The sequence below is a fragment of the Petromyzon marinus genome, chromosome 54, assembly GCF_048934315.1.
Source record: "Petromyzon marinus isolate PM22_M1 ecotype Great Lakes invasive population chromosome 54, UKy_Petmar_22M1.pri1.0, whole genome shotgun sequence".
Classification (NCBI taxonomy): Eukaryota; Metazoa; Chordata; class Hyperoartia; order Petromyzontiformes; family Petromyzontidae; genus Petromyzon; species Petromyzon marinus.
The window spans coordinates 2608746-2635663 of NC_133720.1; the positions used below are offsets into that span (position 1 = coordinate 2608746).

General features: G+C 47.7%; 2 protein-coding genes across 2 annotated transcripts in view; both read left to right on the forward strand.

The window, feature by feature from the left end:
* The first annotated feature begins 1117 nt into the window (after positions 1–1117).
* On the forward strand, positions 1118–15445 carry PTGR3 (prostaglandin reductase 3). The gene is made up of 5 exons (XM_032974557.2): positions 1118–1231; positions 6976–7341; positions 8448–8673; positions 9463–9732; positions 12940–15445. Exons 2-5 carry the CDS (start codon positions 7091–7093, stop codon positions 13390–13392), a joined length of 1200 nt encoding a protein of 399 aa, XP_032830448.2. The 5' UTR covers positions 1118–1231; positions 6976–7090; the 3' UTR covers positions 13393–15445.
* A 7914-nt stretch (positions 15446–23359) lies between these two features.
* LOC116954098 (protein phosphatase 1 regulatory subunit 16A-like) overlaps positions 23360–26918 on the forward strand; it is a 160271-nt gene continuing 156712 nt past the window's right edge. Inside the window, exon 1 of the mRNA XM_032974531.2 lies at positions 23360–23636. The gene's annotated coding sequence lies outside the window, so the exon portion shown is untranslated. The remainder of the gene's footprint in view (positions 23637–26918) is intronic.

A 26918-nucleotide genomic window follows, 5' to 3' on the forward strand; every position in this document is an offset into this window, starting at 1 on the left:
GGACTGAATGTACAATTTTTAACCAAAATTTACACAAAGCAATTTTTAAAATGAAAATGTTTAATTACGTTCCGGTGCTAAAGTGACTTAACATTTTGAAGAAGAAGATAAATAAATAAATACTCACCGACTTTCGATTCCATTTCACATTAGAAACATCACTGTTCAAATGTGTTAGAGGAGTCAAGTGGGAAGATGTGTCCCAAATGAAGTTTCTGCGTCTTAAATCGAACCACGGCAACGTCATATAAGCATCGCAAATGTGGGTCGTAAATCTGACCGAAGTAATGCTTCTCACTTGTTTTGTTCATCGACGTAATTTTTTTGCTGACATTTTAAAATGCGTAAAGATCAATATTTCATTGATCATCAATGTCTAACGCCCTAACCGCCACCGTCTCCCAGGTGGCCGATGTTTACTCCACACCGCACCAGGTAAACCATTTGAGGCCGAGTCTACCTAGGGGAGGCCCAGCACAACGGGGTGAAAGTGATCGTCACCGGTGAGCGGGAATCGAACTCGGGTTGGCCAGGTTCGCAGCGCATACCCCGGTGGCGTAGGAACTTTACATTGTCAGCTTAGGGAGTCAGATGGGTCGGGTGATGGAGGTGGTGGTGCTGCAATCGGTCAGGGTGGGCCCCCCCCCCCCAGTGCCCCCCTCCCCAACTTTGTGGGCCCCCCCCCATAACTTTGTGGGCCCCCCCCCCAACTTTGTGATTTGTCTCCTCGCCCCGTCGAACCACGCCGTGGATATTCTCCATCGCGGCGGCTCCTCTCTTCACCGGATCGCATCGTCCTCACGGTCTCGAACATTTAACGCTGTAGGAAGGCGCGGTGTGGTGTGGTGTGGTAGGGGGCACAATCCGTCTTCGCAAAACAACGCAGCCTCGACGAAATTGAAAGCATTTTCATAAAAAAAAAATGTTTAATGTAAACCGCGTTTTAAATTAGTTGTTCTTTTCCCACTGATGTTGCTTGTCAAGGGGGAGGGGGGGGGAGGCCCCCCAAACTCGTAGCTTTGGCCACCAGGGGGACTTTGTGGGGGTGCTCCCCCTGCATGCCGCACGCCCCGGGAGGGGGTGCTGGTGGGAAGGGGGCCCACAGCTCCCCACGATCGCGATCAGCCCGACACTGCCACCTGCAGGGAGGAATGTCCACGTGCGAGCTGTGCGGAAGGGCGGCGGGGACACGCGGACGCCCACGGCTTGGCGAGCTGCACGTCGCAACGCGGTACAGTGAGCGGCCACCGACTGTTTATACACCACGAGGCCTGCGTGGTGTAGTGTGTGGTGTGTAGTGTGTGTGGTGTGTAGTGTGTGTGGTGTGTAGCGTGTGTGTGGTGTGTAGTGTGTAGTGTGTGTGTGGTGTGTAGTGTGTGTGTGGTGTGTAGTGTGTTTGTGGTGTGTAGTGTGTGTGGGTAGTGTGTGTCTGGTGTGTAGTGTGTAGTGTAGTGTGTGTGTGGTGTGTAGTGTGTGTGTGGTGTGTAGTGTGTGTGGTGTGTAGTGTGTGTAGTGTGTGTGTGGTGTGTAGTGTGTGTAGTGTGTGTGTAGTGTGTAGTGTGTGTGTGGTGTGTAGTGTGTGTGTGGTGTGTAGTGTGTGTGTGGTGTGTGGTGTGTAGTGTGTGTAGTGTGTGTGGTGTGTAGTGTGTGTGTAGTGTGTGTGGTGTGTAGTGTGTGTGTGGTGTGTAGTGTGTGGTGTGTAGTGTGTGGTGTGTAGTGTGGTGTGTAGTGTGTGTAGTGTGTAGTGTGTGTGGTGTGTAGTGTGTGGTGTGTAGTGTGGTGTGTAGTGTGTGGTGTGTAGTGTGTGTGTGGTGTGTAGTGTGTGTAGTGTGTGTGTGGTGTGTAGTGTGTGTGTGTAGTGTGTTTGTGGTGTGTAGTGTGTGTGGTGTGTAGGTGTGTGTGTAGTGTGTTTGTGGTGTGTAGTGTGTGTAGTGTGTAGTGTGTTTGTGGTGTGTAGTGTGTGTGGTGTGTAGTGTGTGTGTAGTGTGTGTGGTGTGTAGTGTGTGGTGTGTGTGTGGTGTGTAGTGTGTGGTGTGTGTGTGGTGTAGTGTGTGGTGTGTAGTGTGTGTGGTGTGTAGTGTGTGTGGTGTGTAGTGTGTGTGGTGTGTAGTGTTTGTGGTGTGTAGGTGTGTGTGTAGTGTGTGTGTGGTGTGTAGTGTGTGTAGTGTGTTTGTGGTGTGTAGTGTGTGTAGTGTGTGTGGTGTGTAGTGTGTGTGTAGTGTGTGTGGTGTGTAGTGTGTGGTGTGTGTGTGGTGTGTGTGTGGTGTGTAGTGTGTGGTGTGTAGTGTGTTTGTGGTGTGTAGTGTGTGTGTAGTGTGTGTAGTGTGTGTGGTGTGTAGTGTGTGGTGTGTAGTGTGTGTGTAGTGTGTGTGTGGTGTGTAGTGTGTTTGTGGTGTGTAGTGTGTGTAGAGTGTGTGGTGTGTAGTGTGTGTGGTGTGTGTGTGGTGTGTAGTGTGTAGTGTGTGGTGTGTAGTGTGTAGTGTGTGGTGTAGTGTGTGTGTAGTGTGTGTGTGGTGTGTGGTGGTGTGTGTGGTGTGTAGTGTGTGTGTTTGTGTAGTGTGGTGTGTAGTGTGTGGTGTGTTTGTAGTGTGTAGTGTGTGTGTGGTGTGTAGTGTGTGGTGTGTAGTGTGTTTGTGGTGTGTAGTGTGTTTGTGGTGTGTAGTGTGTGTGGTGTGTAGTGTGTGTTGTGTGTGGTGGTGTGTGTGGTGTGTAGTGTGTGTGTTTGTGTGTGGTGTGTAGTGTGTTTGTGGTGTGTAGTGTGTTTGTGGTGTGTAGTGTGTGTGGTGTGTAGTGTGTGTAGTGTGTGGTGGTGTGTGTGGTGTGTAGTGTGTGTGTTTGTGTAGTGCGTGGTGTGTAGTGTGTGTGGTGTGTAGTGTGTGTTTGTGTGGTGTGTAGTGTGTGGTGTGTTTGTGGTGTGTAGTGTGTGGTGTAGTGTGTGTGTGATGTGTAGTGTGTTTGTGGTGTGTAGTGTGTTTGGTGTGTAGTGTGTTTGTGGTGTGTAGTGTGTGGTGGTGTGTGTGGTGTGTAGTGTGTGTGTTTGTGTAGTGTGGTGTGTAGTGTGTGTAGTGTGTGGTGTGTTTGTGGTGTGTAGTGTGTGTGTGTAGTGTGTGTGTGGTGTGTGTGGTGTGTAGTGTGTGTAGTGTGTGTGTGGTGTGTAGTGTGTTTGTGGTGTGTAGTGTGTGGTGGTGTGTGTGGTGTGTAGTGTGTGTGTTTGTGTAGTGCGTGGTGTGTAGTGTGTGTGATGTGTGTCTGTGGTGTGTAGTGTGTGTTTGTGTAGTGTGGTGTGTAGTGTGTGTAGTGTGTAGTGTGTTTGTGGTGTGTAGTGTGTGTGTGGTGTGTATGGTGTGTAGTGTGTGTAGTGTGTGTGTGGTGTGTAGTGTGTTTGTGGTGTGTAGTGTGTTTGTGGTGTGTAGTGTGTAGTGTGTGGTGGTGTGTGTGGTGTGTAGTGTGTGTGGTGTGTGTGTGGTGTGTTGTGTGTCTTTGTGTAGTGTGTGTGGTGTGTAGTGTGTGCGGTGTGGTGTGTGTAATGTGTGTGTGTGTGTGCAGTGTGTACTATGTGTGTGCATTGTGTAGTGTGTTTGTGCAGGGTGTGTGTTGTTTTTTTTGCAGTGTGTGTAATTAGTGTGCGGTGTGTGTAGTATGTGTGTGTAGTGTGTGCGGTGCGGCGTGTGTGCAGGGCGTTGTGTGTGTGCGGTGTGTAGTGTGTGTGTGCGGTGTGTAGTGTGTGTGTGCGGTGTGTAGTGTGTGTGTGCAGTGTGTGTGTGCGGTGTGCGGGTGCGGTGTGTGTGTGTAGTGTGTGTGCAGTGTGGTGTGTAGTGTGTGTGTATGCAGTGTGTGTGTAGTGTGTGTGCAGTGTGGTGTGTAGTGTGTGTGGTGTGTGTTTGTGTGGTGTGTGTTTGTGTACTGTGCCGTGTGTAGTGTGTGTGTGTAGTGTGTGCGGTGTGTAGTGTGTGTGCGGTGTGTAGTGTGTGTGTGTAGTGTGTATGCGGTGTGTAGTGTGTGTGTGTAGTGTGTGTGCGGTGTGTAGTGTGTGCGGTGTGTAGTGTGTGTGTGCGGTGTGTAGTGTGTGTGTAGTGTGTGTGCGGTGTGTTTAGTGCGTGTGTAGTGTGTGTGTATTGTGTGTGTGGTGTGTGTGCGGTGCGGTGTGTGTGCGGTGTGTAGTGTGTGTGTAGTGTGTGTGTGGTGTGTGTGGTGTTTGTGTGGTGTGTGTAGTTTGTGTGTGTAGTGTGTGTGTGGTGGGTGTGCGGTGTGTATAGTGTGTGTGTGTGGTGTGTGTGTGCGGTGTGTGTGTGTGTGCGGTGTGTGTGTGTGTAGTGTGTGTGCGGTGTGTGTGTAGTGTGTGCGGTGTGTGTGTGTAGTGTGTGTGTGGTGTGTAGTGTTTGTGTGTTTGTGTGTGTGTAGTGTGTGTGCGGTGTGTAGTGTGTGTGTGCGGTGTGTGTGTGTGGTCCACGCAACCTCAAACGAGCACCTGGTGCGATGTCTAGTCAACATCGCCACTGGGGGAGACAAAGGCGGCCGGGCGTGGTGGCTGGCCAGCCCAAACCCAAACCCTGTCGTGCGCCGTGCCGGCCTTCAAGCGGCGCTGCTCGTGAAGAGCAGCACTCGGCCCCAGCAGGGCTGTGACAGGGGCCGACCACGAGGGATCTCTTGTTGTCTTTGTCGTCTGCCTCTGCGACTCCACGTTACTTGGCCGAGGCCTTTCCCGTGTCTCTCGATGCCAGAGGGCAAACGCAGAGGAGGTTGACATTCATCGTGACAGGTGGCGGCCCAAAAGCTGGGGAAAAATGTACTACCCCCCGCGGTTTGTAAATTGAGATGTGAATGGGTTCATAGTTTCATAGTTCCATTTATTTGGTAAAGCCCTGTGAGCCATTCGGCTCTTGAATCGGGTGCAACCGCAACAAACAAAAACACAAAAACACGAACAAGAAAAACATCTTAAAGTGACTTTGTGCATGTGCAAACAAAAATTCCAGGAAAAAACATCAAAAATATTCCTGAATGGGTAGGGTCATCGGGTAAGGTCATCAGGTAAGGTCATCGGGTAAGATCATCGGGTAAGGTCATCAGGTTAGGTCATTGGGTAAGGTCATTGGGTAAGGTCACCAGGTAAGGTCATTGGGTAAGGTCATTGGGTAAGGTCATCGGGTAAGGTCACCGTGGTCTGGGTAGTTGACCACCGTGCATTGGGCAGGAGTCATCGGCTAAATTGGAGGAGAATCAATGGTTGTGACCTATAAGTAAGGAGAGCATATCGTGTGTGTGTATACAGGACGCTTTAAAAAAATGAAGATTCCAGGCAATGCGTTCACAATGGTGGCTAACAAGTGCAGACTCGTTGACTTTTTGAAGCTATTAACATTACATTTGTTATCATGTTACAGTGCATTATTCGCCATTCTTTTTCCATTAAAAACGATAGGCCCATATTAAGTGTGACATTTTTTTTTAAAGCACCCTGTAAATATCCTCGGCTTCAACCCACACGGACCAGCGTGGTGAAGTATGGTCAAACTCACCCCCCCCCTTCCCCTGGCATGACCGACACAGCGTGGGGAAGGCCTGTCATCATCCAGCAGTGGATTGACAACAAAGGGTGGTAGATTGTTATTATTTAGACCACCACAGAACTGTGCCGTTGTGATACAAAGTGCTGAATAATCCACAGGCTTATCGGAGAACGTACGCTGCCGGGTGGATTATTTTCATGGATTATTTTACATCCAGCAGTGGATTGGCTCATTATAATGAAGACAGTATTCGTGATGGTGTCGAAATGGGTAAATACAAAACGTGGGGAGTATAACACAAAGGCAAAGATCCCCCGTATAGCCTGCACAGACTGTAGGGGCAAGTGCTGTTAGCGAGCAGCACCTATGAAGGCCGGCACGGCACACGAGGTTGTGTGTGGCCAGCAACCACCACGCCAGGTCGCCTTTGTCTCCCCAGTGGCGATGTTTACACACCGAACCAGTTACTCATTTGAGGCTGAGTCGACCTATGGGAAGCCCAGTACAGGTTCAGCTAATCGTCACTGGTGTTCGCCGTGAGCGGGAATCGAACTCGGTTCTCCGGGTTTTGTAGCGCAGCGAGCTAACCGCTACCCTACCGCTCCCCACACACTATAACAGAGTATAGTACTACTACTACTACCGTACACAAGCATTACTATCAATGACCTTTATTTATACAGGGAGACCTCATGATAGGGTTTTGATGAAACAAAGTAAGTTGTGCCTTACGTGCGGGTGTTTATTTTGTGTTTTCGATGATTTAGCCTTCTAAAAAAAATCTGGCCATGTCTCGCACCCCCAGAAAGATCATTGCGCAGCCCCAGAAAGGTCATCACGCACCCCAGGTGAAGGACCTCCGCTTTAAGTGGATGACACAACGGTTTAACAACAGTTTTCTCTGCTGACATCTTTCCGGCCACCTCGTGAGCCCAGCGGGTTTGGATAGTTAAACACGCGCGTGATCCACCGACCCTCCTCGCCTCTGGTGGAATTTTAGTGTCAAGTCTTTAGAGTCAAGAGGATGCCATTTTAATGTTACTCCTAGTCTCGTCGACGAAAGCGGTGAAACATTAGTCCACTCTTTTATCATGTCAATATTATCAGGTCAGCCAATTAATGCATTCAGTAAATCATTTAATACACTGTACATATCGTATCAATTGCCATGCAGTCCACTGCAGCCTCTTATGATGTTACTTAATTACGTTACTGATTTGTATTATATTATATTTGTATTAGGGGTCCACATCCTCATTCGTACGTTCTGACTCCTCAAAGTCAGGAACACTGTTGTGTTTACTGTCAGTGGTAGGCATTGTCACGCTAGATGGTTTTCGTCCGCGCACAGTCAATCGTCGACGGAAATAAACACATGAAAACACATGTTGACAAGTATTTCCAGCACTCATGAAATGAGCAGAGCGAACACTGGTTACCCATTGCGATCGTGGGCGTACCACAGTCCACAGGTTCAAGCCCCGGAGCACTGAAGGATTTCCCAACTTGCCAAAAGACAAACACGAGAAGAGCGTGGCGTGGGACTTTGAGCCCTCGGTCCCCAGAGCGGACCGCGCGCGATGCTTGGACCTGGCGCCCCCCGGCTGACGACACTGCTGCTGCCCCCGCCGCGGCGCCTCCTGCGCCTTCCATCTCGCGGCATCATCGACATGTCGTACACGCAGCACTTCGTGGAGGGCGGACGGCCGCTTCCGCGCTCGCACTCCAAGCTCGTGGTGACGGCGCTCAGCACCGACTTCCGCGAAGCCGTCCGGCTGCAGCAGGCGCCCGTGCCGAGCCCGGACAGCGACCAGGTGCTGGTGCGCAACAGGTAATGGTGGCCCGACGTCACAGCCAGTGCCTCTTTTTGTACGCACGTACGTACGTACGTATGTGTGCACGTTGAACTTCTTTCGCACCATCGTACGTAGCCAACCGTGCTACTTGGAGGTGCTGGGAAGGGACAAGAAACTAAACACAAGAAGCAGTTAAAGTTGTCCTTCCCTGCATCTCCGATTAGCACGGGTGGCTATGTACAGTGCGAAATAAATTCAACATGTACATACGAGGCAGTGCCCTATTGGGCTCTCACCTCTATGCTTGCCGCTTCCACAAGGCAGCACTGACAGCGTGGTGAAGTATGGTCATATAACAGCCGTGACTAACACGGCGTGGGAGGTCAACATCCTTACTTCACCACACTAGTCTGTGCGGGTTGGTAAAGGTCAGGGGATACTCAGTAACCTGCTCAGATATCACTCGCTACTGACTTTAACCATGGCCAGGAATCAAACTCATTGCGTTGGGTTTGTAGAGCAATGCTGTAACCACTGCACCACCGCTCCAACCCCATCCTATATACAGTACCAATTATTTCTGGCATTGGCTCATGTTCATAATCCTAAATAATTGCCCAGAGACCCAGGTGTAGTTGATGAAGTCTGTGTAATCTGTACCTCTAAAGCACTGGGTTACAGATGTGCACCCCTACTAATTATGCATATCCAGTTTCCAAATACAGTACAGCAGCTGGGATTCTCACATTTTAAACCTGAAACCTCTGGTGCTGGCTTGTGAAGGCGGCGAGCATAGAGGTGGGAGCACAATAAGACAGTTCCACTGCATTGTATGTATGTATGCTGAACTTCTTTCACACCGTACGTATCCAACCACGCGAATCTGAGGTGCGGGGAAAGGACAACAAACCAAACACAAGTCTCCTGCTACCCACCATTAATACAGTATGATGTAATATAAATTATAATAATGTACAGCCCTTTTTCAATACACTGCCGGACGATGGTGTCTCGATTCTATTTGAGTCATGGGAGTTTTTTCACTATACCTCGCCGTGCTGTCCGGTGAGTGCGGGTTGATGGTGCGAGAACCGCGTTGCCGGGTTGGTAGCAGCAGTGCGCTTACCGCCCCTTGGCGCAGGTTTGTGGGCATCAACGCGTCGGACATCAACTTCTCAGCGGGGCGCTACAACCCGCGCGTGCGCCCGCCGTTCGACGCGGGGCTGGAGGCGGTGGGCACGGTGGTGGCGCGAGGGCTGGCGGCGAGCGCGCGCTTCTCGCTGGGGCAGCCCGTCGCCTACGCCGTCGAGGGGGCCTTCGCCGAGTACAAGGTCGTCCCGACCGCCAGCATCTTCCCGCTGCCGGAGGTGCGTCGATCGCGTGCGCAGTGCGACGTCGCAACATCCGACCGTCGCTTATCTGCAGTGGCCGATTGACTGCCAACACCCAGTACGGTGCTTGTGCGTGGTCTAGCTGTCAATCCTACAGATATTTACGAGCGCAGCCGTTTCACATATCCGCCTGTAACTTAGTCAACCGAATGTTGGATATGCTGCGTTGTACTAGACTATGTTATTATAATTCAGTGGTGGGGAATTTATGGCCCATGGGCCACATACAGCCCACGACTATAATTCAGCACACGGGCACATGAGGCCTACGGCTTCAAAATGGCCTGCAAGCGATTTGTATCCTTCATTGCCAGTATCGACGGCGCACTAATCGGGTACTGGAGGTGAATGTTTTTGACTTGGCACATTAGCTGGCCCGTATTAGTGGCGAAAATTCCATAATCCTGTGGCTGTACCTGCTTGGCAAACCATCACGCAGAAAAGCCACGATCACCATTACAAATAATTAATGAAATTATAATATATATCCCTTTGTCAATTGTTTCACCGCCGAGAAATGTCATGTGGAACTCAAGGGGATTGCATACCACAGGTTAATTATCGTGGAACAAAGCGATCGAATAATTATTTTAAATACTTGCTGCACCGCTCCCCCAATGCCCACAAATGCAGACACTACGTCAACACAAATTGCGTCGCGTTTCACCTCGAAGGCGCCGCCAAGCAATCTCAACACGACCCAGACCATGTCCCCATAACCCCCCCCCCCCCCCCCCAAACTCTCTGAATGGCTCCCGTCACCAGCTGAAGGCCGAATACCTGACGCTGCCAGTGAGCGCCCTCACCGCGCTGCTCAGCCTGGAACGTTCCGCGGAGCTGCGCGCCGGCGAGTCCGTGCTGGTGACGGCCGCGGCCGGCGGCACGGGCCAGTTCGCCGTGCAGCTGTCGGCTCGCGCCGGGTGCCGCGTGCTCGGCACGTGCTCGTCGGACGAGAAGGCCGCCTTCCTCGCCACGCTCGGGTGCCACCGGCCCATCAACGTGCGCAAGGAGAGCCTCGCCAAAGTGCTCAAGGAGGTGCGAGGGGGTTTTCGACGGGGCGTGGGATTGCGGGTCCCTACGCATCTTGGGCTGCGTCGAGATTTTTCGCCGTTCTGGCCTTTCGGCTGACCATCCCACGTGGCGATGTTTTAAACGTCGCGCTAGGCACTTTGCGCGAGGTACACATTTGAGGCCGAGTCTGCCTAGGGGAGGCCCAGGACCGGTTTAAATAGTCGTCACCGGTGTTGGCCACGAGCAGCAATCGAACTTGGGTCGCCAGGCTTGTAGCGCAGCGCGTTGATTACTACACCGCCGCTTCACACACACACACACGGACATTAAGCTGCATAAGGTGTACATTAGTGGAAACACCAGGAATCTGAGCGATTGCGTATGCCTATTCCCACGTCATTAAAAATGAACGTACCATTACAGCTCTTCACTTAATGCATTCCGTGTGCTCTTCAAAGCCCTTGCAGGTGAGATCTTAAATGGATAATTATCCCAGTTTAAAAGACGGTGACGCCGTATGCATTTCATGTATGTCTTGGCTACTAACACTGAATCAGAAAACATGCACTGTGGGCGCGTGGCATTCATATGTTTTTGGCGAACTGCTTTGTAAATTGTCGATTTAAAAAAAATAATTAATGTCAGCTGAGATGTTATCAATATCTCATTTGTAAAGGATGATTCGGGATCAAACAAAGGGAAAATTTATATTGCATATATGCTCATAATTCGTATAATTAAAATACATATCACCCATTCTTAAGACACCAATGGGTGATGGTTTCCCCAAGAAAAGTTTTGACCATACTTCACCACCATGGTCAGTGCGGGTTGGCGAGTTTGTAGGTTGCCAGGACAGGTTTCTGATGTCACTTCCTGCTGATGTTAGCCATGGCCGGAAATTAAACTACGGTCAACAGGCTCATAGTGCAATACACTAACCACAGTGCCACCACTCGACCACGATTGGTATACTCAAAAACAAATTTGGCTGGCTGCAGGGAAGTGCGTGGGGGTGACATCATCCATACCCAGCTGTGTAATGACGTCACCCACATTGCACAACGCTGAGAAGGGTTCGTGCATGTTGACGTCACGCCTCTCACCCGTCCACCCACCCTCCACCCCAGCCGTATATCCCACGCGAATGTGCGGGCAGTGCTTACAAAAAAAATACGTCAAAAGAGGGAAGTGCAGCGTAATCTATGTCTTATGACCCAAATTTAATTCTGTAACATTTATATATTTTACGTAAGTGACATTAATTTTAAACATAAATGAATATCTACATCTGCGGACCTCCTTTGCCAGTACCAAAATATGAGAATAGGTTTTTCCCCTTCTTTTTTCTGGCAATAAAACAGGTGTTAATATGCTAAAATACCAAACTGAAACCTTTTACAAGGAATCATGTCTGCTATAAGCACAATACTTGTGGTCAGAATGCAAACAAAAAACATACTCTGATAACATACTCTAATTGTCCTTCAAACGGTGTTAGACCAGATGACGTCTTTTGGCACCTTTTGGCGTCCTCTGGTCTGACACCGTTTGAGACGAGGCTCAAAAGAAAGCTGCCCTCTGGTTTGGACCAGTCAGTTTCAAAGACAATGCATATATTATCAGAGTACGTTTTTTGTTTGCATTCTGACCACAAGTATTGTGGTTAATGCAGACATGATTCCTTGTAAAAGGTTTAAGTTTGGTGTTTTAACATCTTAACACATAAATTTTGATTTAAATCTTTCGTGACTGCAGGGATTCATATTCTTGGTTCTTTCGGTAAAGTCACGTGAGAAGGGAAACAATTAAATAATAAAAATATAAAACAATACAATTCTCACGACGTTTCGACTGCAACACAAGCAATCATCATCAGGTGTGAAAAGCACAGCAAGAAAATTTGAAAAAAAAACGTCGTGAGAATTTTATTGTTTTATATTTTTATTATTTTATTGTTTCCCTTCTACGTGACTTTACCGAAAGAACCAAGAATATCTTAACACCTGTTTTGTTGCCAGAAAAAAAGGGGAAACCCCTATTATCATAAATGAATATGTAAATGAAAGCAAAGTGTTGAGTAAATTAATTGGGGAGGTGGGGGGTCACAAGACATGGACCAACCTGTACTGTACCACCATGTCTATGCTTCCTGCCTTCACAAGTTGCACTGACCAGCATGGTGAAGTATGGTCAAACTACCCCCATGACCCACATGGCAGGGAGAGGCCCTCATCCAGCAGTGAATTGACAAACTGCTGCATATGTCATGTTTCCTTTTTTTTCTTACCCAGGAAAGTCTCACTGAGTCAAAAAAAAAAAATTCATGGAGGGCCCGGGTTGAGATAGTTGCCATTTTTTCCATGATATGTTTTTTTCAGGATACGAAGCAATTATTTATCAGACAATCATTGCTGTATCACTTTCCCCTGCACTGTTTTAATTGTATTTGACATTTTTTCTTCCCATTGCCGTACTTCCAGTATGAATAATGGTTACTTAAAAGCTCTCTAACAGCAGAATACTCAACGTGGCATAAATCTTTCAATGATGTCAACTTTACAGCCTGTAACGTGCACGACGCACACGCTCTCTATTACACGAATAATTATATAATTACGTGCATCTCAAATATAATGTCGTCTTACAACCACCACGCCATAAATTACTACAAACACCTTTTTTGGAAGGTACTCATTTAATGGTTAATAACTATTTTGTAATGTACAATACAAGCCGAGATATGATATATTGTAAATGGACAATACGATTTTCATGCACTTTACATCGTACTTTATCACAGTGTCGTCAAATCATGAAAACCCTCGTGCCAAATCACAACGCGTCGGTGCACCACCACCATTTGCGAAATAAGTGACGTTTGGAGTGCTGTGTAAAGGTAAGGCTCGCTGAGCTATCCAGCTCTTTTTCAGAAGCGACCTGGCCACAAGTTATCGCGAAATGAAGTGGCTTATCATGTGGGAATTTATAGGAGCCAAATACTCTCATACGCACGTTGATTTTAAATGTTTCGGGGGGAAAAAACGGAGGATCCGGAGAAAAATCCACGCAACCACGGGGAGAGAGGCATGCAAACTCCAAATATACAGCAGGCGTCAGGGTCGGGATCCAATCCATGACCGCCTGCATACCAGGCGAGGTAGTTAACATCTCGCCACCGCGGCACCTTACTATCAGTGCGACGTGTGTTGCCGTTTCTCCCATCCTCAGGAGTGCCCCAAGGGCGTGAACGTGGTGTACGAATCGGTGGGCGGCGACACGTTCGAGACGGCCGTCAACAGCCTGGCGGTGGGCGGCCGCCTCATAATCATCGGCTACATCGAGGGCTACCGGGCAGAAGCGGGCAGCGCCGGCGGTGACAAAAAAACAAAATCCGCCAGGGTCCTGCCGAGCGTCCAGGCGCACCTGCTGGTGAAGTCGGCGAGCGTGCGCGGGTTCTTCCTGCCGCACTTCGTGGCGGAGCACGGGGCCGGGGTGGAGCGGCTGGCGGGCATGGTGCGACGCGGCGAGCTGCTGGCGGCGGTCGACGGCGGCGCCGCCACGGACGGCGGGCCGTTCCGCGGGCTGGGTGACGTCCACCGCGCCGTCGAGCACCTGTACTCGCGCCGGAGCCTCGGCAAGGTCGTGGTGGAGCTGCCGGATTCGCCCGCGGCCAAGCTGTAGTGGCAGTTAGTCGACGGGCAGGGTCGTGTGTGGTGTGGTCGGTAGAGGGCGGGTACTCTCCCTCGCCTCTCCCAAGACTTTGCAAGACGTGAAACAGTACGTCTAAGGACCCTCTAGAGGAATACTCTAGAGCTTCGTCGAGTGAAGGCCTATCTGCCAGCAGTGGTGTGTGCAAGTACTTGCAGGGCTACAACGTTACCTTCACCAAGCTGTAGCTTATGTTGGTTCTGACTGGAACTCGGGAGGGCTTCAGAGTTTTTGGCAAAGTAAGCTTTGAGGGATGGTGCGTTAGCGGGCGCCCCTAGCATCGGCGGACGGCAGTGAGAACACAATGTTAGGTGGGCAGGTGGTGAAAGAGGAGGCAATGGTGCAGAGTTAGAGGTTCTAGATGCTTGAGAATGTTGTGTGTGGATGTGAGCATGACCAGATGCGTGAGAGTTATGCGTGTGGTGAGCGCGAGCGTAAGTGGGTATTGTGGGTGGTTGGTGGTGGAGAGTTATGGCTGTGAGTGCACGTTATGTGTGTTTTAACGTGATCATCTGGGAGGGCTTGGAGTGCGTGCTGGAGACTTGACGGACGTGATGCAACAAAATGGATATCTAGGTTTTCGGACAGAATATGAATCCATTGGTCTGACGTGATTGCAGTTACTGTCTTGGCCAATTATTTGCAGAGATGGCTCAATGATTCGTCTACAGGAATCGAACTCAACTCAATGTAGTGGAGTGAACACTGACTATTTGCCGACAAAACTAACAATGCAGCTGCAGAATATTTTTTAACTGTGTATGCCAAGCATGCCGTTATAGTAATTGGCTCATTACTCAGTATGTAATTGCCTGTGTCTTAATGTCAAACTTGCCTACAGTTTGATTTAGCCAGGGTCTGCCAGTGATTGCAAGCCGAACGCAATTACCAGCGTGTATACAATTAACTAGATAAGGGTGAATACGCACTGTGATATAATGTTTGAAGAGTTATTTGCTAAAGCGTGTTTGACACTTGCTTTTTGAATGCACACACACACGCAAGTACACGAAACATTGGGATGCAATGTCTAAAAAAGAAGATGGTCTGTAATTGGGAACCGCACCGGCAGGAGACGGATGAGCTCGCAGGAGACGAACACATTCTTAGTTCACCCACGAGAGGGCCAACGCCCCTGTCGGCATCGCCTAGGAAAGAATTCAAGTAAGACTTCATGGTATGTAAATTTCAAAAATAAAAGTCTTAGTAATTAGATAGGTACTAATTAGATAGGTACTTTGGCCATCAGTCCACTTTTTGGAGGAATGTTATCATGGAAAATAAGGATTATTTTTGCAACTTGCTGTTGATGCTGATAGACGCACCATCGTCGTCATTTCCAACATCGTCATTGTTGTTTTTAAGTGGCGCTAAGCTGCCTTTGCCCTACTATCCGTAGCTCGCTGGGAGGGCAGAACAAGTTACTTCTGCACACAACAAACGGCCAACCCAGATGTGCGCAGCAGGACTAGTAGCTGCGTTAAATCGAAACCAACTTTTCAGGGACATTTAAAGGCCCCCACCGCTTTCGCCCGGCTTTCAAATAATACTTGAGCCTGGCTCCGTGCCTCAAGTCAAGGTCATTTATGTCTAAAATATTGGGCGCTTTATCATTTGCATAATTATAAATGTGTTTTTATTTGTGTGTGAGACGAAGTCTGGTTGGTTGGCTCGTTCCGTCCACGGGATTTTGCGTGCCGACATCAGCAAGTACATGCCTCGGTGGCAGTGGGGAATTCAGCCAACGCCAAAATTCCACAAAAGTGACAAATATTATGTGAATGGGGCCACAGAAGCCTCTTTCAAGGTTAGAGCTCGTTTAGAGTAAAACTGGAGATCCCAAATTGTATACATAATTTGGAAATTTAAAAAATCGCTGTTTGAAAAAGTAGTTTTCAAAATTAACAAACTTACCGAATAAAACGTTAAAAATAAAACTTGACAAAGAAACGTGATCTCCGCATTGTTTGATTTACCTTTTTTAAACGTCCACATTCGTGCTCGCCAATAAATGAACGAGAACCTATTGAAACTTTTGGTGAGATGTAATGGATTTTCAAAGTGGTGTAGTGTGTGGTGTTTGTTTTTTCCGAGCCTCATCACTGCGAAGACGACGAGCAGCCCGGGGCGTGCGTGGCGTTGGCCACCCCAACACCGCCGTCGCACTGTGGGCTATAGTCCTCATTGGCCACGGGTGTAGTGGGAGATGGCCACATCTGCCATGTTCTGATGTGGCTCAGTGCAGTTCGTGGGGTGAGTTGAAATGGAGGATGTTCTTCTGTTGGGGTGGGCGATGACGTTCCCGTTAGGGTTGTTACCATTGTCACAGGGTGCTCTGCACCGTGCCTCCTGGTGAACTCGAGCCCAAATTAAAATATTTACATGTGTCCGTGGCCCCATTATGCCAAAAGCAGAGCCCTATTCCAGGTTATTAATAGCCGCGTGACTCTCGCCCAAATTCTTTATTTAAAACTCCGTGAAAACCCCATGACAATATTGCGAAGACTCATTTGTAAGGGTGGTCTCATAACGCTGCTCGGTGAAGTCTTCTTACGCAAGATTACTTTTTCCGCATTAGAGTTGATGGTAAATTTCAAAGCGGAAAGGGGCAGACGTGATATTTGTACGGACATCAATCCACTGCTGGATGGGTCATCCTCCATACCATGGGGGTTATTTCACCATACTTCACGCTGGCAAGTGCAGGATGAATACAGGGAACATATAAGTATAGGACAACAATAATTTTTGTTGTTGCACTGTCCTATGCTCCCCACCACGTAGTTCTGTTTGCATGGTCACCCATCGAACCATTATCCAGGCTCAGACCTGCTTAGCTTCCGATATCCGACTAGATCAGGCCATAAAGTTAACACTGTTTCAATGTGAACTTTACCACTAATGGTGAGCCTTAGTAATGACCCATAGCATAACTTTGTCTTGGTGGAATGCGAACTGTAGATTCTATGCAAACTGGCCTAAACAAGTATATTTCCCCTCTAGGACAGTGGGGGGTGCGAGACATGGCTAGATGTTTTAGAAGGTAAATAATCGAAAAAATGTATTTGGTTCTTTCGGTAAAGTCACAGAAAAAATAACAGATCACGACGTTTCGATCGCAACACAAGCAACCGTCATCAAGTGTGAAACAAACAGCAGGATGGCTGCTGACGTAGGAGAAAGAGCTGCTGCAACAAGAGTTTATATAGGAATTTTGGTGGGCTCAACCCAAGGGTAAGTGGGCGGAGCTAGAGAAGGAATTTGTACGTAGATCTGGATTTGAAGCTGTAAATGTGAGAGATTATCATGTCAATGTGGGACAGCCCAGCCACTGGAGGTGTGCCAATGAGAAGATTAGCATGTCAGTGTGGGACAGCCCAGCCACGGGAGGTGTCCCAATGAGAACATTAGCATGTCACTGTGAGACTGCTCAGCCATTGGAGGTGTCCCAATGAGAAGATTAGCATGTCAATGTGAGACTGCCCAGCCATTGGAGGTGTCCCAATGAGAAGATTAGCATGTCAATGTGAGACTGCTCAACCACCGGAGGTGTCTCAATGAGAAGATTAGCATGTCAATGTGAGACTGCCCAGCCACCGGAGGTGTGCCAATGAGAAGATTAGCATGTCAATGTGAGACTGTCCAGCCACCGGAGGTGTCCAATGAGAAGATTAGCATGTCAATGTGAGACTGTCCAGCCACCGGAGGTGTGCCAATGAGAAGATTAGCATGTCAATGTGAGACTGTCCAGCCACCGGAGGTGTGCCAATGAGAAGATTAGCATGTCAATGTGAGACTGCCCAGCCACCGGAGGTGTCCAATGAGAAGATTAGCATGTCAATGTGAGACTGTCCAGCCACCGGAGGTGTCCAATGAGAAGATTAGCATGTCATTGTGAGACTGTCCAGCCACCGGAGGTGTCCAATGAGAAGATTAGCATGTCAATGTGGGACAGCCCAGCCACTGGAGGTGTCCCAATGATAAGATTAGCATGTCAATGTGAGACTGTCCAGCCACCGGAGGTGTCCAATGAGAAGATTAGCATGTCAATGTGAGACTGTCCAGCCACCGTAGGTGTCCAATGAGAAGATTAGCATGTCAATGTGAGACTGTCCAGCCACCGGAGGTGTGCCAATGAGAATATTAGCATGTCAATGTGAGACTGCTCAGCCATTGGAGGTGTGCCAATGAGAAGATTAGCATGTCAATGTGAGACTGTCCAGCCACCGGAGGTGTCCCAATGAGAAGATTAGCATGTCAATGTGAGACTGTCCAGCCACCGGAGGTGTCCCAATGAGAAGATTAGCATGTCAATGTGAGACTGTCCAGCCATTGGAGGCGTCCCAATGAGAAGATTAGCATGTCAATGTGAGACTGTCCAGCCATTGGAGGTGTCCCAATGAGAAGATTAGCATGTCAATGTGAGACTGTCCAGCCATTGGAGGTGTCCAATGAGAAGATTAGCATGTCACTGTGAGACTGTCCAGCCATTGGAGGTGTCCCAATGAAAAGATTAGCATGTCACTGTGAGACTGTCCAGCCACCGGAGGTGTCCAATGAGAAGATTAGCATGTCAGTGTGAGACTGTCCAGCCACCGGAGGTGTGCCATTGAGAAGATTAGCATGTCAATGTCAGAGAGCCGGGCAACAGGAACAAAACACTTAAGCACGGGCACTTAAGTACAACTACTTTTTTCATCAAACATATATGTATTTATCAACATGCATTTTTTTTTTACGATTGAGAACCGAAGGGGTGCAGGCTGCAGTAGAACGTGAAGAACCACTGCTCTGGGGTATTCAGCTGACGAAATGAACCATTAATCAAAACTGTTGCATTAACGCTGTAAATGTGATGCAAGTTCATGCGTCGGTGAATCGGGTTTCAAAGGTTTCCATGGATTTATTTACCAAGAGGCCAGAATCATTAACTTCGAGCCATCTTTATTGTGTGAAAAATAAATATGCCGTAGCGTACCATACCACACAAACGAAACACAACAAACAATGTAACTATGCATTTCGCTTCTAGGATATTTAGCATTATAAACTAAGGCTATTTTTATGACTATGGTTACTTTTTGATTTAAAGCTTTCATGACTGCAGGGATTCATATTCTTGGTTCTTTCGTAAGAATTTTATTGTTTTATATTTTTATTATTTTATTGTTTCCCTTCTACGTGACTTTACCGAAAGAACCAAGAATATGGTTACTTTTTTAAGTGTGATTTTTTTTTTACAATATGTAGCATAATCTCCTACTGTAAGATATCCACCCCAAGCAAAGGAACCATCCACACCCAGTTGTCTTTGTGTAGCTCTCATTTTCTCAAGACGTTCACAAATTCCAAAAGAAAGCTGTCTCTGGTGTGGACCAATCAGTTTCAAAGACAATGCATATATTATCAGAGTATGTTTTTTTTTGCATTCTGACCACAAGCATTGTGGTTAATGCAGACATGATTCCTTGTTAAAGGTGTTTTCTTGTTGCCAAAAAAAAAGAGGGTGAAAAAACCTATTCTCAAATTCCACCTTTTCACACAGTGCAGTCCTCTGTGTCCTTAATATTTTCACATATCCGCTCGTACCTGAGTCCTCAGCGAGTCGAGTTTGCGACATAACAAAAGCGTAATTGTTTGAAAAGATGTGGATACGAGACCAAAACTGTAATGTTCAGTATTAAAAAAAAATACTATTCAAATCTTCCCCCCCCCCTACTCGTAATAAATGGGCCAGTTGCGTCGTGAATGTCGCATTTGAATGATGTCGTCGGGCCGAACGAGTCTCGCAGGCAACCGTCGTGGGCTCGTGCTTTTTATTCAATTGGAAAAAAACACGACAATTTTAGTCATGAAAATTGTCAGCGATTTTTCTTAACTACCAAAATAATTACGTGCCAAATTCCTAAAAGGTTCATTGGGATTGGTATATTGTTCAAACTTTCTCATTTTCGGTGGCAGGTAACCAGCGCAATTTGACGAATATTCCCAGGTATTTTTTTCATACTTTTAATTTGTACACTTTCCCTGCAAAGCAAATCATAAATTATCACGTATTTTAATTTAGTCGCTTGCTGATCATTCTCTCCAATTTACACTGCTATAGTTCTTTTTGTATTGTTCGCTGTCGTAACTTGCTGACCCCGTGCCCATACCGGACACCCGTGAAAAAAAAGCTTCATAGCTCATCGGATTCCTCCTGCAGCGGTCCAAACAAAGATTCATCGTAGACGCAAGCAGCGATGCTGTTGGTGTTTATGCTCACAGCATCGCCTTTCTTCTGTACTCTCCCCTCCGGCCCAGATCCAAGAGAAGTGTTTTGCTTTTTTCGTTTATTATTTTCATTTCCAGGACTGCTCTTGCAAATTATTGCTGCTGTTTAACATTTGGAGTGAGACTCAGGCAGAAAAATATTAATGGCTTTGTAGATATCTTGATTTGCTGTCGCCTGGGCTATCCGATGTATTTGACGCTTCGTTAATGAGAATCCTAAAGGTACTGGGTCAAGTGTCATTATGCCACCCAGGTGGTGTGTATATGCATTAACATTTTAACAACGAATCGGAGTAACGCCACGCGTGCCAAAATTGCATTTATAACGGCAGTCATTTTCCATTAACAAAGCGTTTAATCTGTGTGGATCAAGCCCCAACACACACAGCTTAGCAGTGGGTCTGCGAGCGTGGAGCTGTGTTTTTTGGTTGTGTTTTAATGGGAAATCACAGTTTGTGTCGACAAGCGCTGGTACTGCAAGTCTAAGATCCACTCACACTGTGGAAAGCGTTGACCTTCAACAGAGTGCAGGGTTCTTGTGAACGGGCTGATAACTTCACTTGAAACGACAGTTCGGGATGGAAACCGGTAGGGATTTTATCTTGAGCCGGTCAGCAAGTACAGCAAGTAATTGAATTAAATGAATTACGACATTTTCAACATTGTTCTGTGAATTGTTACATGGCCATTAAATATATACGAGTCGCAGTCTTGTACTAAACAGTTTCTGGTTGTCTATTTCATTATCATGCAAACAGTGTTCCGGCTAGAGCTTTTTCGAGGTGAGTTTAAAATGTTTGTTTCTGGTAACCCGATGGCTTACCAGAAATTGCAGCTTACTCAAGTCTGGCGTGGAGAGATGTTATTGTGTATTCTTGTGCAAAATGCCGATACGCATTGGGAAACATTCTAATGAAAATAAATGTTTTAGGGATTTTATCAGCACGGAATTTTAAATACTAAAGCACGCCCGTGCCTGTAGGCACACCGTAAGAGGCTCATGCAAATTGCATCTCACAATCGCTGGATAGGAACCACAGACCAAAACTATAAGACTTCCAGACAATGAGTTAGCGCCAACAATTGCTCTGCAGTTCTCTATATATTAAGATGTTTTCAGCCAATTATGGAGTGTGCATACACGTGGGAAGAGACCGGAGCACCTGGAGAGCTCCCGCGCATGCGAGGGAGCAACACTCCATCCCATACAGAATGGACATATGATCATTAGTCGCAAGCCAGGGGAAGGCACCCCAACGCCCACGGGTAAGTGGGTGTCACAACATTTGTGCGATCTACAAACCCTCGCCTCCACAGGGCTGGATTAACTGGCGTGCGTCGCCACCACGACCCGGCTGAACTTTCGTTCATGGCGGCTTTGGTGGCTGCTTAAGTTTCCACTGCATCAAATGTCTTTTAATGAGAATACTGTAATCACAAAAAAACAGACATCTGTAAAACAATGAGGGAAAGATTACGACGTTAATCAGAGAACAACACCCTAAAGCAATAGCGGATGTTCTCATAAACAATGGGAGCACGCGAAAAGGAAAATGATGATAAGTAAAGCTTAAACGCTATGCTTTAGAGAGCAAGTTTCAACAATAATATATGATAAGAGACTGAATTGTAAAACTAGTGAAAACAAAGTACCCAGATGACGATAGACATTCAGAAATTGAGAATCGTTATTCTTCAATCCGTGGGGAAGCGATGGTGCAGTGGCAAACATCCTTCACTTTGATTCTGGAAAACCAATTTTTGTTCCCCACTATAACCAACATCAGTGGTGGGTGACATCTGAACCGGTCTTGGGCCCTCCATCTTCACCAACCCACGCTAAACAAAACATGGCCACGAATGCTCAACTCCCCATGACAAAGGGCCCTAAATGTGGCAATAACATACGGTAAAGAGTGTTGTTCCCGCTATGAATGTCCACGTGGTTTGCCTCCCCAAGTCACAACATCCTGAAGCAAGTATGACAACTTTAAGGGCACCACAGTGACGAGGTGTGAACTACATCGCCTGGTATTAAGGGGCTGTCCATAAATGACGTCACGCACCTAGGGGGGTGGGGGGGGGCGGTCAGACATTTGTGACGATGTGTGACGAGGGGGGGGGGGTTGAGAAATGTGACGTCACATCAAAATGCGCAACTTTAAATATAGACAACACGTTCTACTTAATGAAATATACTTTTTAATAAATGTTTTCTCCTACAACATCAGAGTGCAGCGGCACATTAAATACGCACTACAATGACAATAGTTTAAAGCGATTTGAAGCATGTTTTATTTTGGGGGGGGGGGCAGAGCTTTGTGACGTCATATTTGAGGGGGGGGTCTGACTTTTTGTGAAGCCGTGTGACGAAGGGGGGGGGGTCAAAAATCTCCAAAATCGCGTGACGTCATTTATGGACGGCCCCGAAGGAGGTGGGTTCGATCCCGACCACTGACTCCTGCTGTATATTTTGAGTTTGCATGTCTCTCCCCTGCCCCCCCTCCCCAACATTTAGAAACATGCGTTTAGAATATTTGGCTGCTTCCTCTTTGGTTCTTTTGGTAAAGTCACGTAGAATGAGAATAACATAATAATACAATAAATTGATCAAATAACACAATAAGAATTTTATTGTGTTATTTTATCAATTTATTATTTTATTCTCATTCTACGTGACTTTACCGAAAGAACCAAAGAAGATGAATCCTTGCAGTCACGAAAGCTTTAAATCGAAATTTATTTGGCTGCTACAAATGTCCACATCATGCGCCACTTCGTTGAGCTATCATTCGTGGCCAAGTGGCTTCTAAAAAAAGAGCAATATATAAAACGTTTAGTTTGAAATGATATTATTTTTTTTATGAACGTCTTACCACATGTACGTACATTGCTAACGATGTTACACGCTAATAATGAGGGGCCAAACAACCACATGAGCGAGCTGCATTTAGGAAACAAAGATTAACGTCATTGTGGAGAATAAGCTACGTCACGACATAGATAAGCAGACGAACTTTTGTTTACGTGGAACAAAACAGATATACCCTTTGAAGGAGACAGTCCTACACTATTATTGTCTGTTTTGTTACGAATTCTCAGCTTTGATTTAATCAAATGCTGCTGAATTGCCACGAGCCGACACATATCGTCGCAGAGAGATGCCTGAGTATTTAATTCCACCAGAGGGCACTGTTCCACCACAAGCCTACGGGAAGTGGGTGGTGGTGAGTGGGTTGGCGGGTGGATGAGTGGTGAGTGGTTGAGGTGGTGAATGAGTGGTGAGTGGATGGGTGGAAGAGTGGTGAGTGGCTGGGTGGATGAGTGGTGAGTGGATGGATGAGTGGGTGGGTGGATGAGTGGTGAGTGGGTGGATGAGTGGTGAGTGAATGGGGTGGGTGAATGAGTGGTGAGTGGGTGGAAGAGTGGTGAGTGGCTGGGTGGATGAGTGGCGAGTGGGTGGATGAGTGGGTGGGTGGATGAGTGGTGAGTGGGTGGAAGAGTGGTGAGTGGCTGGGTGGGTGGATGAGTGGCGAGTGGGTGGATGAGTGATGAGTGGGTGGATGAGTGATGAGTGGGTGCATGAGTGGTGAGTGGGTGGGTGAGGGGTGGGTGATTGAGTGGTGACTGGGTGGAAACTCAAAACCCAACTATGTAAATATTCACAATTCTCCACCCCATTCGAACGTTCCTTTCCGGATATTTGAGGCAGCAGGCCAGGCCCACTCATGCCCGTGCTTAAGGCGTGGCAATGGGTGATCTCATTCTTACAACTGTTTAACGCACTTTTACACACACACCGCACATGAGTATGTGTAGATGTGCTTGTGCCTTGGTGTGGTGAGCTTCAAGGTGTGCCGTTGTGTGTTGGGGCGTCCCCGTTCAAAGCTGTTCAGTGACAGAGAACAATTTGGAAACTTGGATCTTAACCAGAAAACAAGAAGGTGAGCTGTTGTTGCTGCTGCTGCTGCTACAGCGTGCGTGTGTGAACGATACAGTACATTAAGAGCATACACGACACTGTGTTAACTAACGCAGCTGAGCGAGTCACTTGCATTGCTTCGGTGCTGTTGTGAGATCGCAGACTGATGGACAGTGGTTTGATGAGCAAGTAAAGGCTTGCCTGGCTGGATCTGTTGAAGACTCGCCTGCTGACTGAAACTTTTGTGTTTCTATTGAAGTTTAGGTGTTCGTGATGGCGGTAGGGAAGCGGTAGTGATGGTTGGGGAGCGGTGGTGGTTAGTGGTGAAAGAAGTGGTGGTGGTGGTGAAAGAAGTGGTGGTCGAGCAGAGTAAATGGTGATGGTGGAGCAGTGGTGGTGGTGCAGTGGTGGAGCGGTGGTGGTGGTGGCGGAGCGGTGGTGCAGTGGTTAGCGCTACGCTGCGCTACGAACCCGGTAACCCGAGTTCGATTCCCGCTCATGGCCACCACCAGCGACGATTATCTGAACCGGTCCTGGGCCTCCCCCTAGGTCGACTCAGCCTCAAATGAGTACCTGGTACGATGTCTAGTCAACATCGCTACGAGGGAGACAAAAGCGGCCGGGCGTGGTTGCTGGCCACCAAACCCACCCCTCGTGTGCCGTTCCGGCCTTCACAGGTGCTCGCTAACAGCACTTGCCCCTACAGTCTGTCACAGGCTACACGGGGGGTCTTTGGTGTGGAGGGGGGGCGCTGTGGTGAAGGCATCGCGCTGACGGAGCCGGCGACGCTCCTGCGCCTGAGTTCGATCCCCGGCTCACGGGCGAACACCCAGATCGGTACTGGCCGGGGGGGGAGGGGAGGATGGAGCTGTGCCCCTAGGTCGACTCGGCCTCAAATGAGTGAAGTAACCGGGGATGTTCGCAGAGGGGAGACAAAGGCGGCCGGGCGTGGCGTAGCGCTGCCCCCTAAGCCGCTTTTAACTCCCCAGCGCTGCGTTTAATTGTCCGCTCAGGAGGGCACGCGTTTAGAAAACGATGTTGCTGGCGTTCTCGGGATGCGTTGCCGCGTTGTTGAGAGAGATTCACAACAACAACAAACCACACAACAACAACAACGCAACAGCAGGGACACGCGTGGAGTTACTGCGCGAGTCGTGACGTCACATCAAAACGCGCAACTTTAAATAAATATAGAATTGTTATAACAATTAGTGTTATAACAACACTTTTACAACATCGGAGTACAGCGCCACGTTAAATGCGCACTACAATGACAATAGTTTAAGGCGATGTGAAGCATGTTTTATTTTCAAAATGGGAATGTTTTTTTAGGGGGGGGGGGCAGAGCTTTGTGACGTCATATTTAAGGGGGGGGGGATCTGACTTTTTATGACGCCGTGTGACGACAGGGGGGGGGGGGTCAAAAATCGTCAAAAATCGCGTGACGTCATTTATGGACGGCCCCATTGGCGTAAGACGTTGAAGGGTTATCCATTCCGTCTGTCCTGGCCGCTGTGCTGGTTCGACGTTTCAGATCGGGGGGAGTTACCGTAGGCAGGGTTCGAGTGCGGTGGGACTTGCCCCCAACAACAATTCCATCATAATACTCTTTGGTTCTTTCGATAAAGTCACGTAGGTATAAAATAAATCACACGACGTTTCGGACGCAACACCAAGCGTCCGTCGTCACGCTTTCCCGCCCGAAACGTCGCGTGCTTTATTTTACTTTCCGAGTATGGATTCCTACAGTGACGAGAGCTTCCAAATCAAGGTTGCAGAAACGCCGGTAGGCCTCGCGTTCAACGAAGCCCTCGTGTTCGTTTTGGGTTTCGGGTTGTGAGACAACCCATGAGCTTGGCCACAGGTAGAGACAGGGGAACCTGCCCCCCTACAGCAGCGCTGTTCAAACCCTTAATCAGTGGACACCCCTAGCTGCCACTGCTATTCATTGGCGTCAAATAAAATGTTTCGCTCCGGATAACGCCGCAAAGTATTTGTATTTTTTTATTTAGCGTTCTGATCTTAAAAGGTGCATTGAAAAGTTTGATACTCCGACCGATGCTTCTGTTGTTGTGGAGTAACTCACGCAGCCAGCTATGGCTCTAGGATTTTGGTGTTACATGTTATTTATGTAGTTTATTGTTAAAAAAAATTCGGTCACAGTCCCTGTGACCGCTGTTACGTTGCAATTATGGCTTTATTTTTTGGTGATTTCGAAAACGTTTTTTTGGTTTGGACATGTTTGTTTTGTTGTAGTACAGAGTTAGACTGATGGCCTTAATCTAAGTTTTCTTGTGGTTGTTGTTGTTTGACTTGCATCCCACTGGGATTTTTTGCACACAGCGTTGGTGTACGGTGCTTTTTTCAGGAATATTTTGATGTTTTTTTCATGGATTTTCTGTTTGCACAGTCACACACATAGTCACTTTAAGATGTTTTTCTTGTTCGTGTTTTTGTATTTGTTGTGGTTGCACCCGATTCCAGAGCCGAATGGCTCACAGGGCTATACCAAAATAAATAAACTAAAAAAACTAAATAAACCTTTATCAGTGCCCTACCTTATTAAACTAAATAAACCTTTATCAGTGCCCAACCTTATTAAAGACCAATTTAGACTCTATTTTGTCACCCCGTGCCTCTTATAAATCTCGGCGTTCATCCTACAAGGTCCCCATCACAAGGAGAGAAACACAAATAGACAATGAATCTTGAATTAAAGCTTTCGTGACTGCAGGAATTCATATTCTTAAGGTCTTTCGGTAAAGTCACGTAGATTAGTTCAAAGAAAATAACAAAAAGATGACGACGTTTCGATCTCAAGGCAAGCGATCGTCATCGGGAGGAAAAGAGAGGAAAGCTGCTGAGGCAGAGACTGTTTTAAAGGTTTAAAATTGGTGGAGCCCAAGGGTCATAAAGGAAGTGGGCGGGGCTAGTTATGTTAATGCGAGAAATTAGCATATTAATAGAGGGTTCGCGGAGTCACAACCGCCTCGTGCGCCGACCTCGTGCGTCCTGATGACTGAGCGACTTTTGTTTTTTCCTTTGAACCTGTCTACGTGACTTTACCGAAAGACCCCCAAAGAATACAAGTAGACAATGTTTTTGTTGATCGTATTGAAACGGCTGTACGCCGTACGGAACCTGAAAACTCAATTTCCCTGTATAAAGAATACGGAGTTAAACCGTATGGGTTGATAGCTATGCTGTAGGGTCGACGGCGAATCGAGGCGATCGCCCCAGGCCCCGCACTTGGGCGGCAGGTGGGGGGCCCCGTACTTCGGTGTCACGCTTGTTGTTGTTGGGG